The sequence below is a fragment of the Hylobates moloch genome, unplaced genomic scaffold (genome assembly GCF_009828535.3).
Source record: "Hylobates moloch isolate HMO894 unplaced genomic scaffold, HMol_V3 SCAFFOLD_12, whole genome shotgun sequence".
In the NCBI taxonomy this organism is placed as follows: domain Eukaryota; kingdom Metazoa; phylum Chordata; class Mammalia; order Primates; family Hylobatidae; genus Hylobates; species Hylobates moloch.
In genome coordinates, this window is record NW_026652287.1 from 43,223,133 (window position 1) to 43,238,406 (window position 15,274).

General features: G+C 57.9%; 1 protein-coding gene across 1 annotated transcript; it reads left to right on the plus strand.

The window, feature by feature from the left end:
- Positions 1-982: 982 nt before the first annotated feature.
- ICAM5 (intercellular adhesion molecule 5) lies at positions 983-7,820 on the plus strand. The gene is made up of 11 exons (XM_032169631.2): positions 983-1,156; positions 2,107-2,376; positions 2,523-2,843; positions 3,070-3,357; positions 3,657-3,911; positions 4,043-4,291; positions 4,741-4,986; positions 5,083-5,361; positions 5,444-5,683; positions 6,388-6,654; positions 7,381-7,820. The coding sequence occupies exons 1-11, from the start codon at positions 1,075-1,077 to the stop codon at positions 7,656-7,658; spliced, it is 2,775 nt and encodes a 924-aa protein (XP_032025522.1). The 5' UTR covers positions 983-1,074; the 3' UTR covers positions 7,659-7,820.
- The last annotated feature ends 7,454 nt before the right edge of the window (positions 7,821-15,274 follow it).

Here is a 15,274-nt window from a genome sequence, read left to right on the forward strand (position 1 = left end):
GTGGGGAGGGGAGGGTCCCATGGACATATTGAGGGACATGGATACGCAGAAGAGGTATCCATGTGGTGGCAGCCGGGAAGGGGGTGATCAGATGGTCCACAGGGAATATCACAAACTCGAATTCTGACGATGTCCTGGTAGTCACCCAGCCAGATGAGCGCATGGAGTTGGGCGTGGGGGGTGTCAAAGCTTGGGGCCCGGATGCAGAGTCAAAAGCATCACTCTCGGTCCCTCGTTCTCGCGTGGAGGTCCAGGGCCCCCGCCCACCGAGCAGAAGGCGGACTCAGGGGCGCTCCAGGGTGTCTCGAGCTCACACACGCTGAGTAGACACGTGCCCGCTGCACCCTGGGTAAATACAGACCCGGAGCCGAGCAGATTCTAATTTAGACGCCCGCGAACGCTGCGCGCACGCACACGTGTCCTCGGCTCGCTGGCACTTTCGTCCCGCCCCCTCCGTCGCGTGCCGGAGCTGACCGGGAGGGGTGCTTAGAGGTGTGGCTCCGCGGGGTCAAAAGGAGAAGGATCAGTGAGAGAGGCATTCCCACACCCTCCCCTAGAACTGTCCTTTCCCCATCCAGTGCCTCCCAAATCTGTCTTAGTCCCCAAATGTATCCCCGCCCTAAGGGGCGCTGGTGGGAGGAGCTACATGTGGGGGCGGAGCTCGGAGTCCAGCTTATTATCATGGCATCTCAGCCAGGGCTGGGGTAGGGGTTTGGGAAGGGCAACCCAGCATCCCCCGATCCCAGAGTCGCGGCCGGGGATGACGCGGGAGAGCGTGGTCGCCCCCAGAAGGCCCCGGGCCATCGTGCCGGCCTCCACGTAGACCCCGGGGGTCGCTCGCTCCTGCCAGCTCGGCTTCACCAAGGCCAGGAGCTTAGCGCACGCTCGCCTCCCTCCCCCCCGCCGCCTCTGCCGCCGCCCCCTCCTTGGAAACCAAGTTACCAACGTTAAACCAATCCCCGAGCGCAACTCTGCCTCCCCCACACCCCACCCGCCGCGCCGCGCGGAGCCGTCCTCTAGCCCAGCTCCTCGGCTCGCGCTCCCCTCGCCTCCTGTGCTTTCCCCGCCGCGGCGATGCCAGGGCCTTCGCCAGGGCTGCGCCGGGCGCTACTCGGCCTCTGGGCTGCTCTGGGCCTGGGGCTCTTCGGCCTCTCAGGTAAGAGCCCCGCTCTGGCTCGGGGTGGACAGCGCGGGGGCGGAGTCCCTGGACCTGAGAAACGGCCTCCTGTCCCTCCCAGCTCCGCCCTCGCCTCGCTCCCACGCCTCTGCCCCCACCTCGAGCCTGAGTCTTCTCCCCTTCCCCCTCCTCCCCAACACACACCCGAGCCCCAGCTTCCTGACTCCTCGATAGCCCCTACCCGCTTCGAGATCCTAGGTGTTCTTCCGCACCCAACCCTTCGCCCTGGAGACCCAGTGTCTCTCCTGTCCCCTCCCTGGGTACCTCCTCACGCTCTGCTGTGCACCATGGTCCACGGACTGGCATCTTCCCCACTCGCGGTCCGCGAAGACTCCATCTCTCCAACTACCCTGACTCAGAGGCGCTGTTCCCGCTCCACCCAGAGCCCTGGCAACCGGGTCCCTCAGCTGTTCCCGCGGTTCCTTCCATGAGCCCAGCCTTGCGTCCCGGCTCCGTGTTCTTCAACGGGTGTAGGGTCCTTCCTGACCCTTGACCCAGCCTCGTCTCTCCTTTGCCCTTGCCGCAAACGCACTCTCCTCGTATCCCAGCATTCTGGCAGGACCCTGAGAACTGGTTCATCCCCCATCCCCTATCCCGGGTCCCCTTCTCTCAGCCTTGCTATGTTCATCCAAGAGCCCACCTTTCCTCTCCTCTACCCTCTCCCCCCATGCTTTCCCGCCGCTTCATCGGCGCTTTGGAGACCATGGCTCTCTGCTACCACGTCCCAGAGACACCCTCGAGGTTTAGACTCTGGGAGCGCTCCTTTAAACCGGAGGCCTGGGCAGGACGCGGGACGCCTGGGTTCTTTCCCTGGCTGCAGCCAGCCTCTCCTCCTCCTCCCCGCTCTCCGAGAACCCTTGACTCGACATAGGGGCGCTAAGATGTCAGGGAGTTGGCTCCCCAGGCTCAGCCCGCGTTTCTCTGGGCAGCGGTCTCGCAGGAGCCCTTCTGGGCGGACCTGCAGCCTCGCGTGGCGTTCGTGGAGCGCGGGGGCTCGCTGTGGCTGAATTGCAGCACCAATTGCCCTCGGCCGGAGCGCGGTGGCCTGGAGACCTCGCTGCGCCGAAACGGGACCCAGAGGGGTTTGCGTTGGTTGGCGCGGCAGCTGGTGGACATTCGCGAGCCGGAGACCCAGCCCGTCTGCTTCTTCCGCTGCGCGCGGCGCACACTACAGGCGCGTGGGCTCATTCGCACTTTCCGTGAGTTCTGGGTGGCCACGCGCGTACTCCACTACTCTCCCTCCCTCCCAGGCCCCGCCCCCTGTGTCCCAGGGTCCTCCCCTTCAGGCCCCACCTCTGTTCCAAGTCCCGGCGTTCCAAGAGCTGCGGACTCTTCCCCCTTGCAGAGCGACCAGATCGCGTAGAGCTGATGCCGCTGCCTCCCTGGCAGCCAGTGGGCGAGAACTTCACCCTGAGCTGTAGGGTCCCCGGCGCCGGGCCCCGTGCGAGCCTCACGCTGACCCTGCTGCGGGGCGCCCAGGAGCTGATCGGCCGCAGCTTCGCCGGCGAACCACCCCGAGCGCGGGGCGCGGTGCTCACAGCCACGGTACTGGCTCGGAGGGAGGACCATGGAGCCAATTTCTCGTGTCGCGCGGAGCTGGACCTGCGGCCGCACGGCCTGGGACTGTTTGAAAACAGCTCGGCCCCCAGAGAGCTCCGAACCTTCTGTGAGTGGGTGTGGGGAGGAGATGCGGACCAAGTCAGGTCGGGTCGGTATTTAGGAGGTTTAGAGGTAGATACATCTGAATGCTGATCCTGACTTCAACCCTCACCGGCTGAGCTGTTTCCCCTTCCGTGCCTTGAGGATGATAATAGGATAAGATAGTGCATGTCAAGTGCTTAGGACATATTGAGCGCTCGGAGTTCGTTCAAACTTGGTTCTTCGACCCCTAGCCCTGTCTCCGGATCCCCCGCGCCTCGCTGCTCCCCGGCTCTTGGAAGTTGGCTCGGAAAGGCCCGTGAGCTGCGCTCTGGACGGACTGTTTCCAGCCTCAGAGGCCAGGGTCTACCTCGCACTGGGGGACCAGAATCTGAGTCCTGATGTCACCCTCGAAGGGGACTCATTCGTGGCCACTGCCACAGCCACAGCTAGCGCAGAGCAGGAGGGTGCCAGGCAGCTGGTCTGCAACGTCACCCTGGGGGGCGAAAACCGGGAGACCCGGGAGAACGTGACCATCTACAGTAAGGAAGGAGGCGGGGTCTCCGCGGCTCGGAGGTGGGACCAGAGGAATGCGTAGGCGGGGCGAAGAGTTGGCAGGACCTCAGTACCGGAACAGGCGTGGCCGGAGTGTCCCGAGGGGGCGGGGCAGGTGGGGGCGGAGACGTAATCGCTGGGGAGGAGGAGCCTGTACAGCCTGAGAGGCGGGGCGCGGTACCCTAGTTCGGTCTCAGCACCCCGGGGATTCAGACAGATAAGGGGCGGGCCTTGACTGGCGGGAGGGGTATGGTCAGTATACTCCGACCAAATGCTCCGCCCCCAGGCTTCCCGGCACCACTCCTGACCCTGAGCGAACCCAGCGTCTCCGAGGGGCAGATGGTGACAGTAACCTGCGCAGCCGGGGCCCAAGCCCTGGTCACATTGGAGGGAGTTCCAGCCGCGGTCCCGGGGCAGCCCGCCCAGCTTAAGCTAAATGCCACCGAGAACGACGACAGACGCAGCTTCTTCTGCGACGCCACCCTCGACGTGGACGGGGAGACCCTGATCAAGAACAGGAGCGCAGAGCTTCGTGTCCTATGTGAGTTGGTGATAACCCCTCGCCCCCCACCTCCTGGTGACTTCCAAGGACCCGCCTGCTCCCTGGCCGTGTCGTGGAGGCGGAGCCATTTCTCACGTCTAAGCCTATGTAACCCCACGCCCTGCCCGCAGACGCTCCCCGGCTGGACGATTCGGACTGCCCCAGGAGTTGGACGTGGCCCGAGGGCCCAGAGCAGACGCTGCGCTGCGAGGCCCGCGGGAACCCAGAACCCTCGGTGCACTGTGCGCGCTCCGACGGCGGGGCCGTGCTGGCTCTGGGCCTGCTGGGTCCAGTCACTCGGGCGCTCTCAGGCACTTACCGCTGCAAGGCGGCCAATGATCAAGGCGAGGCGGTCAAGGACGTGACGCTAACGGTGGAGTGTGAGTGGGGGTGCGCAGGGTGAATTTCTATCTGGTTCAGGGTCTGGAGGGTGGCCAGCCTCCAGGGAAGAGTAGGAGTAGGGTATGAGGTGTCCCTTTGGGTGGGGTTTTGGGAAAGGAAAGAGGCTGGTTAGTGGGGTTGGAGAAAGATCTTGGAGGATGGACGGGACCGGGTGGGCGTGCCCCTAGCCTAGGGCGTGGTATTAGGGCGGAGTCGTGCAAGGGCGGGCGGGTCCAGAGTGTTTAAGTTTTTAGACTGAAAAAGGCGCCCCTGGTGGCTCAGGAAGCTCCCAGACAAAGTGCATGGCTCGACTAGCGTGACACCTCCTTGGATCGGCGTCCAAGGGTTATGCAGGGACAACACTGGAAGCCTTGCAACGCCAAGGAGGGTCTAGGGACGTCAGACTTGCCCCCAAACCCCAAAGCCAACAATACACTCCCTCCTCCAGACGCACCAGCGCTGGACAGCGTGGGCTGCCCAGAACGCATTACTTGGCTGGAGGGAACAGAAGCCTCGCTGAGCTGTGTGGCGCACGGGGTACCGCCGCCTGATGTGATCTGCGTGCGCTCTGGAGAGCTCGGGGCCGTCATCGAGGGGCTGTTTCGTGTGGCCCGGGAGCATGCGGGCACTTACCGCTGCGAAGCCACCAACCCTCGGGGCTCTGCGGCCAAAAATGTGGCCATTACGGTGGAATGTGAGTAGGGGCACCGCGGAGTTAGGCAGGATCTGTGGGACAACCCCAGCTGGACTTCCTGGCCCCCGTGTGAGCCCCTGCAATCCTGTTTCCCAGATGGCCCCAGGTTTGAGGAGCTGAGCTGCCCCAGCAATTGGACATGGGTGGAAGGATCTGGGCGCCTGTTTTCCTGTGAGGTCGATGGGAAGCCACAGCCAAGCGTGAAGTGCGTGGGCTCCGGGGGCGCCACTGAGGGGGTGCTGCTGCCGCTGGCACCCCCAGACCCTAGTCCCAGAGCTCCCAGAATCCCTAGAGTCCTGGCACCCGGTATCTACGTCTGCAACGCCACCAACCGCCACGGCTCCGTGGCCAAAACAGTCGTCGTGAGCGCGGAGTGTGAGCGAGGCCCAGGCGGGTAGGGAGCAGGGGTGCCCCACGGTCCAGGCACTCCCTGACATCCCCCATGGCTGCTTTGCAGCGCCACCGGAGATGGATGAATCTACCTGCCCAAGTCACCAGACGTGGCTGGAAGGGGCTGAGGCTTCTGCGCTAGCCTGCGCCGCCCGGGGTCGCCCTTCCCCAGGAGTGCGCTGCTCTCGGGAAGGCATCCCATGGCCTGAGCAGCAGCGCGTGTCCCGAGAGGACGCGGGCACCTACCACTGTGTGGCTACCAATGCGCATGGCACGGACTCCCGGACCGTCACTGTGGGCGTGGAATGTGAGTGGGGGCAGCACCGGATGGAGGGGACACGGTCCTCGGAAGAATGACTCGCAGCGGTGGGAGCATTCAAGGGCACCTCTCCCAATCCCATTCTTGGGGACAGGGAATTCCAGCCTAAACCAGGGGGTAATGAAAATTCTAGCCAGGCGCAGTGGCTCAGGTCTGTAATCCCAACACTTTGGAAGGTTGAGGTGGATGAATCACTTGAGGCCAGGAGTTCAAGACCAGCCCGGCCAACATGGCGAAAACCCGTCTCTACAAAAATTAGCCTGTCGTGGTGGTGGGCGCCTGTGGTCCCAGCTACTTGGGAGGCTGAGGCAGGAGAATCGCTTGAGCCTGGGAGGCAGAGGTTGCAGGGAGCCGAGATCCCGCCGCTGCACTCCAGCCTGGGCGACAGAGTGAGACTCTTTCTTAGAAAAAAAGAAAAGAAAATTCTAGGGAATAGGAGCACGGCCCTCCTCAAATCCTGGATTAGAACACTGACCTGGGCTTCACCTCCTTCCATTCAGTGAAGAAGGGCGAGGAATTTTAGCCGCAACAGCAGCCTGATTGTCGGGGAAGGAGGCTCTGATAGGAGGCAGGATCCTCTTCTGCCCATCAGAGGCGCGGTGGTCTCACATCGATCGTGGTGGGCCGGAGCAGGGCATTTGATCAGTGGCTGGGCCGGCGCTAAGCCCCACTTCACCTTCTGTGCCCTTCAGACCGGCCGGTGGTGGCCGAACTTGCTGCCTCGCCCCCTGGAGGCGTGCGCCCAGGCGGAAACTTCACGTTGACCTGCCGCGCGGAGGCCTGGCCTCCAGCCCAGATCAGCTGGCGCGCGCCCCCGGGGGCCCTCAACATCGGCCTGTCGAGCAACAACAGCACACTGAGCGTGGCAGGCGCCATGGGAAGCCACGGCGGCGAGTACGAGTGCGCAGCCACCAACGCGCACGGGCGCCACGCGCGGCGCATCACGGTGCGCGTGGCCGGTAAGTGGGAGCTGGGGAGAGGCGGGGCGAGGTATCTGAGAGGGGGCGTGACCTGGGTCTTGGGGCGGCCGGCCCCGCCTGCCTCCCTCTCAGTCCCGGTAGACGAGACGGAAGTGGGACAGAGTAGAAGTCAAGGGTGCCTGAGCGGGTGGGGCTGTTGATCGCACGTTGAGGGGTGGGAGATGGAGGTGGCAGGGGGACGGAATTCAAGGGGAGGGACTCTCCAGGGCTGTCACTGCTGCAGGAAAGGACTTAAAAACTTGGGGTGGATTCTGCGTGGTGGATACTTGACCCAATTCACAATCCACTGTAGAGAAGATTGGGGAGGGACCAAAGTCATTGGATGATGGGGGGAGAGAGGGGTCAAGATCGCCTTCTCTCACTTCCTGAAGCTCCTGAGGCTGGGTTCTCTCTGGGGTCGGGAGAACCTGACCTGGTCCTGCCAATCCTCATTTTTGGGGGGATGGGGAGAGTTGACTTGTCGCTAGGGGGCTAAGTGTGGTCACGGGTTTATGTCCCCATGGGCTGAAGTGCGATGTAAATCGGGTCTCGGGTCGCCCTGGCACTGGGAGTGGCCTTACTGCATGGGGTCTCTCCCTTCTCCTAAGGCCAGACAGTGAGCACTCCGGGGCATGAGGACTGACTTCGTGCCTGTGAGAGTGCGGGGGGCGGTGGGAGAAGCCCCCCGGAGCTTGGCCACCCTCCGCGAGGGTCTCCACCCCGCAGGTCCGTGGCTGTGGGTCGCCGTGGGCGGCGCGGCGGGGGGCGCGGCGCTGCTGGCCGCGGGGGCCGGCCTGGCCTTCTACGTGCAGTCCACCGCCTGCAAGAAGGGCGAGTACAACGTGCAGGAGGCCGAGAGCTCAGGCGAGGCCGTGTGTCTCAACGGCGCGGGCGGCGGCGCTGGCGGGGCGGCAGGCGCGGAGGGCGGACCCGACGCGGCGGGGGGCGCGGCCGAGTCGCCGGCGGAGGGCGAGGTCTTCGCCATACAGCTGACATCGGCGTGAGCCCGCTCCCCTCTCCCCGCGGGCCGGGGGACGCCCCCCAGACGCACACGGGGGCTTATTTATTGCTTTATTTATTTACTTATTCATTTATTTATGTATTCAACTCCAAGGGCGTCACCCCCATTTTCTACCCATCCCCTCAATAAAGTTTTTATAAAGGAACTCCCTGTCTCCGCTTCTGTTTCTGCAAGGAGGAACAAGCCCAGGGTTCCAATCGTGACCTCCCGAGTTATTCATTCAAAAAGCGATTTTTGAGAGGGCCGGGGGTGGTGGCTCACGCCTGTAATCCCAGGACTTGTGGGAGGCCCAGGTGGGAGGATCCCTTGCACCCAAGAGTTTCAGACCAGCCTGGGCAACATAGGGAGACCCTACAAAAAATATTTTTCAAAAATTAGCCAGGGCCGGTTGCAGAGGCTCACGCGTGTAATCCCAGGACTTTGGGAGGCCGAGGCAGGCAGATGACGAGGTCATGAGGTCGAGACCATCCTGGCCAATATGGTGAAACCCCGTCTCTACTAAAAATAGAAAAATTAGCTGGGCATGTATGTTGGGGCATGCCTGTAGTCCCAGCTATTCGGGAGGCTGAGGCAGGAGAACTGCTTTAATCCCGGAGGCAGAGGTTGCAGTGAGCCGAGATCGTGCCACGGAACATTGAACTCCAGCCTGGTGACAGAGCGAGATTCCGTCAAAAAAAAAAAAAAAAAAAAAAAAAAAAAAAAGCCAGGCGCGGTGGCTCACGCCTGTAATCCCAGCACTTTGGGAGGCCGAGGCGGGCGGATCACGAGGTCAGGAGATCGAGACCATCCTGGCAAACACGGTGAAACCCCGTCTTTACTAAAAATACAACAACAACAAAAAAAATTAGCGGGGCGTGGTGGCGGGCGCCTGTAGTCCCAGCTACTCAGGAGGCTGAGGCAGGAGAATGGCATGAACCCGGGGGGCGGAGCTTTCAGTGACCCCAGATCGCTCCACTGCACTCCGGCCTGGGAGACAGCAAGACTCCGTCTCAAAAAAAAAAAAAAAAAAAAAAAAAAATTAGCCAGGGCCGGGCACGGTGGCTCTCGCTTGAATCCTAGAACTTTGAGAAGCTAAGGCAGGTGGGTCACTTGAGGTCAGGAGTTTGAGACCACCCTGGCCAACGTGGTGAAACCCCTTCCCTACTAAAAATACAAAAAATTTAAAAAAATAAATAAATAAAATAAAATAAAAATACAAAAAATTAAGGCCGGGCGCAGTGGCTCACGTCTGTAATCCCAACACTTTGCGAGGCTGAGGCGGGCGGATCATGGGGTCAGAAGATCGAGACTATCCTGGCTAACATGGTGAAACCCCGTCTCTACTAAAAATACAAAAAATTAGCCAGGTGTGGTGGCACGTGCCTGTAGTCCCAGCTAGTCAGGAGGCTGAGGCAGGAGAATCGCTTTAACCCTGGAGGCAGAGGTTGCAGTGAGCCGAGATCGCACCACTGCACTCCAGCCTGGGCAACAGAGCAAGACTTTGTCTCAAAACAAACAAAAACAAAAACAAAAAAATACAAAAATTTAGCTGGGCTGTAGTGGCACACGCTCTGTAATCCCAGCTACTCGTGAGGCTGAGGCAGGAGAATTGCTAGAACTCAGGAGGTGGAGATCTTGCCATTGCATTCCAGCCTGGGCAAAATAAAGAAAGTCTGTTAGCGAAAAAGTTTTACCAAGATAACGAGTGTTTTTTGAGGGGCCTGGGCATAGTGGCTCACGCCTGTAATCCCAGGACTTTTGGGAGGCCCAGGTGGGGGGATCCCTTGCGCCCACGAATTTCAGACCAGCCTGGGCAACATAGCAAGACCCTACAAAAAATATGTTTCAAAAAAAAATTATTATTTTTTTTTTGAGATGGAGTCTCGTTCTGTCGCCCAGGCTGGACAGCAGTGGAGCGATCTCTGCTCACTGCAAGCTCCATCTCCCAGGTTCATGCCATTCTCCTGCCTCAGCCTCCTGAGTAGCTGGGATTACAGACGCCTGTCACCACACCCAGCTAATTTTTTTTTGTATTTTTAGTAGAGACGGGGTTTCACCGTGTTCGCCAGGATGGTCTCCATCTCCTGACCTGGAGATCTGCCCGCCTCAGCCTCCCAAAGTGCTGGGATTACAGGCGTGAGCCACCGCGCCCGGCCTCAAAAAAAAAAATTTTTTTTTTTTGAGATGGAGTCTTGCTCTGTCACCCAGGCTGGAGTGCTGTGGTGTGATCTCGGCTCACTGCAACCTCTGCCTCCTGGGTTCAAGCAATTCCCCTGCCTTGGCCTCCCAAATAGCTGGGACTATAGGCATGCACCACCACGCCCAGCTAATTTTTGTATTTTTAGTAGAGACAGGGTTTCACCATGTTGGCCAGGCTGGTCTCCAACTCCTGACCTAAGGTGATCCACCTGCCTCGGTCTCCCAAAGCGCTGGGATTACAGCTGTAAGCCACCATGCCTGGTGTATTTTTCAAAAATTAGCCAGACATGGTGGTGCATGCCTGTAGTCCCAGCTACTTGGGAGGCTGAGGCAGGAGGATCCTTTGAGCCTAGGAGGTCAAAGCCACTTCCAGCTATGATATCGTCATTGTGCTCCAGCCCAGGTGACAGAACAAGACCCTGTCTCCAAAAACAAACAACAAAAAAATCCAAAAGCTTTTTTTGAACACCTACTATGTGTCAGGCACAATCTAAGCTGTCTTTTTTTCTTTTTTTTTTTTTTTTTGAGACGAAGTCTCTCTGTCACCCAGGCTGCAGTGCAGTGGTGTAATCTCAGCTCACTGCAAGCTCCACCTCCCAGGTTCAAGCGATTTTCCTGCCTCAGCCTCCTGAGTAGCTGGGATTACAGGTGCGCGCCACTACGCCCGGCTGATTTTTGTATTTTTAGTAGAGACAGGGTTTCACCATGTTGGTCAGGCTAGTCTTGAACTCCTGACCTAGTGATTCACCTGCCTCGGTCTCCCAAAGTGCTGGAATTACAGGCCTGAGTCACTGTGCCCGGCCTGGCTGGCTGTCTTTTCTCAGTGTGACCTAGAGCTCGTCCTCTCAGTGCCTGTTTTCTGCTCTCTTCACACCCTTGGGCAGGGGTGGAGGCCTCACTCCTTCCTCCAACTTATCTCTTCCGCCCAGCACTGCCCTCTGATCCGGGTCACTCTTGGAGGTGGGAGCTAGGTGCTTCCCCCAGGCCTGGTTACCGGCAGAGCTGAGGCTGCCTTGCCAGGGTGGGTAGAGGCCCTCTCCATTGCGCCTCTGCCCTGAGACTTCGGTGAGACCTTCCTGGGCAGGCACTGGCTGATGCTATGGGTGTCAGCCCTTAGCAGTCCCCCCTGTTAAAGGGTGCACCCCTGCCACACCCTCAATGCCTCCTTTGTCCTGTGTCCACCTACAGTGCTTCAGTTTACCCCCACCCTGCCTTTCCACTCAGCCCATCATGATTCAGAACAGACACACACAGGGTATCCGCTGCAACCCCCACTACACGGCACCTTCCCCCCTCATCCCCAACAGCATAAGGCACAGCAGCTGGGCCTCCTCCCCACAGCCTCCTCCTCTGCCCCTCCTCCCTCAAAAGCAGGAACACAGAGCCCTAGAGAAGAAAGCCAGTCCCATGCAAACATGTAATGAGCAAAGATGAGACGGGGAAATGGCACAAGAGGGCAGGCCAGTGCTCGGTGCTGGAGCCAGGGGCCAGGTATAACACCCAAAAAGGCACCAGCCAGGGGCAGCCCCTGCCACTCACACCACCTCACCTTTTCTGTCTGTGCCCTCCCTGCTTAATGATCTCTCTCCGCTCCTACTGACCTCAAGGTCTCTTTCAGGGCCTTCAGATGAGATATTTATTTTAGGCCAGGCACGGCGGCTCACGCTTGTAATCCCAGCACTTTGGGAGGTCGAGGCGGGCGGATCACGAGGTCAGGAGATGGAGACCACGGTGAAACCCCGTCTCTACTAAAAATACAAAAAATTAGCCGGGCGTGGTGGCGGGTGCCTTAGGCCCAGCTACTCGGAGAGGCTGAGGCAGGAGAATGGCGTGAACCTGGGAGGCGGAGCTTGCAGTGAGCCTGGGCGACAGAGCGAGACTCCGTCTCAAAAAAAAAAAAAAAAAAAAGAGATATTTATTTTAGTAGGTTGGTGCAAAAGTAATTGCTGTTTTTGCCATTGAAAGTAATGGCAGGCAGGGCATGGTGGCTCACTCCCCTAATCCCAGCACTTTGGGAGGTTGAGGTGGGTGGATCACGAGGTCAGGAGTTCAAGACCAGCCTGGCTAACATGGTGAAACCCTGTCTCTACTAACAATACAAAAAAAATTACCCGGACATGGTGGCACACCCCTGCAGTCTCAGCTACTCGGGAGGCTGAGGCAGGAGAATTGCTTGAACCCTGAAGCGGAGGCTGCAGTGAGCTGAAATCACGCCACTGCACTCCAGCCTGGGCCACAGAGTGAGACTGTTTCAGAGAAGAAAAAAAAAAAAAAGCAATGGCAAAAAGTGCAATTACTTTTTCTTTTTCTTTCTTTCTGTTTTTTTTTTTGTTTGTTTTTTTTTTGTTTTGAGATGCAGTCTCACTGTATGGCCCAGGCTGGAGTGCAGTGGCGCAATCTCGGCTTACTGGCTTACTGCAGCCTCCGCCTCCCAGGTTCAAGCGATTCTCTTTTGCCTCAGCCTCCCAATGGGATTACAGGCATCCACCACTATGCTCGGCTAATTTTTGTATCTTTAGCAGAGATGGGGTTTCTTTTTTTTTTTTTTGAGACAGAGTCTCGCTGTTGCCCAGGCTGGAGTGCAGTGGCGCAATCTCAGCTCACTGCAAGCTCCGCCTCCCGGGATTCACGCCATTCTCCTGCCTCAGCCTCCCGAGTAGCTGGGACGACTACAGGCGCCCGCCACCTCACCCAGCTAATTTTTTGTATTTTTAGTAGAGACAGGGTTTCACCGTGTTAGCCAGGATGGTCTCGATCTCCTGACCTTGTGATCCACCCGCCTCGGCCTCCCAAAGTGCTGGTATTACAGGCGTGAGCCACCGCGCCCGGCCTAGAGATGGGGTTTCACCATGTTTCCCAGGTTGGTCTCGAACTCCTGATCCACCCACCTCAGCTTTCCAAAGTGCTGGGATTACAGGCTGGCATGAGCCACGGTGCCCAACTTTTTTTTTTTTTTTTTTTTGAGACAGAGTCTCACTTTGTCACCCAGGCTGGAGTGCAAAGGCAAGATCTCACTGCAGCCTCTGCCTCCTGGGTTCAAGCGATTCCTCCAACTTAGCCCCCTGAGTAGGTGGGATTACAGGCACGTGCCACCACACCTGCCTAATTTTTGTATTTTTAATGGGGGGGCGGGTTTCACCATGTTGGCCACGCTGGTCTCGAACTCCTGACCTCAAGGGATTTGCCCATCTCAGCCTCCCAAAGTGCTGGGATTACAGGCATGAGCCACCGCGCCCGACCTCCTTAACTCTTTTATTTCCTTGCACACTTTTTCTCTGTAGCCCAGCTCACAACTTAACATGCTATTAGACATATACCTGACTTTTTTTTTTTTTTTTTTGAGACAGAGTCTCTCTCTGTCACCCAGGATGGAGTGCAGTGGTGTGCTCTCAGCTCACTGCAACCTTGCAAACTCTGCCTCCCAGGTTCAAGCAATTCTCCTGCCTCGGCCTCCCTAGTAGCTGGGACTACAGGCACATGCCGCCACACCTGGCTAATTTTTTGTTTTTTAGTAGAGACAGGGTTTCACCGTGTTGCCCAGGCTGGTCTCAAACTCCTGAGCTCAGGCAATCCGCCCACCTTAGCCTTCCAAAGTGCTGGGATTATAGGCATGAGGCACCGTGTCCTGCCTCTGAGTATTTTTTTTTTTTTTCCTGTCTCCTAGAACATCAGCCCCAGTAGAGCAGGGATCTTTGTTCTGTTCACCACTGAGCGTCCTCATTGAGTCCTAGCACACACAGTTGCTCAATAAATGTTGAATAAGTGGGTAAAGACAGCCACTAGCTTGCAGATATGTGTTCAAGGTGTGTCCTTGCAGAGAGCTTCTCTATGCTTGGCACTGGAGAGGCCTGTCATGGGCAAGGACATAGATGTGGCGATCTCAGACTTGAGAACTTCTGGGGCAATAGGGGAGATGGATGTGAATAATGTAACCATAAGCCAGAGAGAGAATGGAAATTCTGATAGGTTCTAAGAGGGAGACCAGCACGGAGCTGAACCAGAGGCTGACACAGGGTGAGAGTGGGAATGTCTATTTTTTTTTTTTTTTGGAGACAGGGTCTCACTCTGTTGCTTAGGCTGCAGTGCGGTGGCGCGATCATGGCTCACTGCAGCCTCAACTTCCCAGACTCAAGTGATCCTCCCACCTCAGCCTCCCAAGCAGCTGGGAATATAGGTGCATGCCACCACACCCGGCTAATTTTTGTATTTTTGGTAGAAACGGGGTTTCACCATGTTGCCCAGGCTGATCTTGAATTCCTGGGTTCAAGTGATCTTGCTGCCTTGGGCTCCCAAAGTGCTTGGATTACAGGTGTGAGCCTGTGAGCCACACGTGGCCTATTTTATTTTTTAATTAATTTTTTGTTTTTGTTTTTCTTTTGAGATCGAGTCTCTGTCTCCAAGGCTGGAGGGCAGTGGCACGATCTCGGCTCACTGTAACCTCCACCTCCCAAGTAGTTGGGATTACAGGCACATGCCACCACGCCTGGCTAATTTTTGTATCTTTAGTAGAGACAGGGTTTCCTCATTTGGCCAGGCTGGTCTCGAACTCCTGACCTCCGGTGAGCCACCTGCCTCAGTTTCCCAAAGTGCTGGGATTACAGGAATGAGCCACTGTGCCTGGCTGGGCATGTGTCTTGTTTTTTTCATTCTGCAGATAACAAGCAATTCTCCTCCCTCAGCCTCCCAAGTAGCTGGTACTAGAGGTGCCTGCCACTATGCCCGGCTATTTTGTGTAGTCTTAGCAGAGGTGGGGTTTCACCATGTTAACCAGTCTCTAACTCCTGACCTCAGGTGATCCTCCTGCCTTGGCCTCCCAAAGTGCTGGAATTACAGGTGTGAGCCACCACGCCCAGCCTCAAACTCCTGAGTTTAAGTGATCCTCACACCTCAGCCTCCCTGAGTGCTGGGATTACAGATGTGAGCCACCACAACCGGCCTGACTGGGGGGAGGTGTCTATTTTAGTCTGAGTGGTCAAGGAAGGCTTCTCTGAAGAGCTGATGTTGGGGCCAGGCCTCCTCAAGCAATTAGAAGGTGTCAGCCATGGGGAGATGTGGAGGGAGGGTGTTCCAGGCCAAGGAAGGGTAAGATCAAATAATTCAGGGATCTGAGGGCGGAGGAATCTGGACTCCAGTTCTCCCATTCAGGGCTGCCCAGGAGAGACAAAGAGGATCTCATAAGGGTGTGTGGCTTTGTGGCTCACTCATGCCCACAGCAAGGACCATGCCCACCCTACCCACCTTTTTTTTTTCCCTCCGAGTCTCCCTCTATTACCCAGGCTGGAGTACAGTGGTACAATCACGGTTCACTGCAGTCTTGACCTCCAGGGCTCAAGTGATCCTCCCACCTCAGTGTCCCGAGTAGCTGGCACTACAGGCGTGCACCACCACCCCTGGCTCATTTTTTGATTTTTTTTGGTAAAG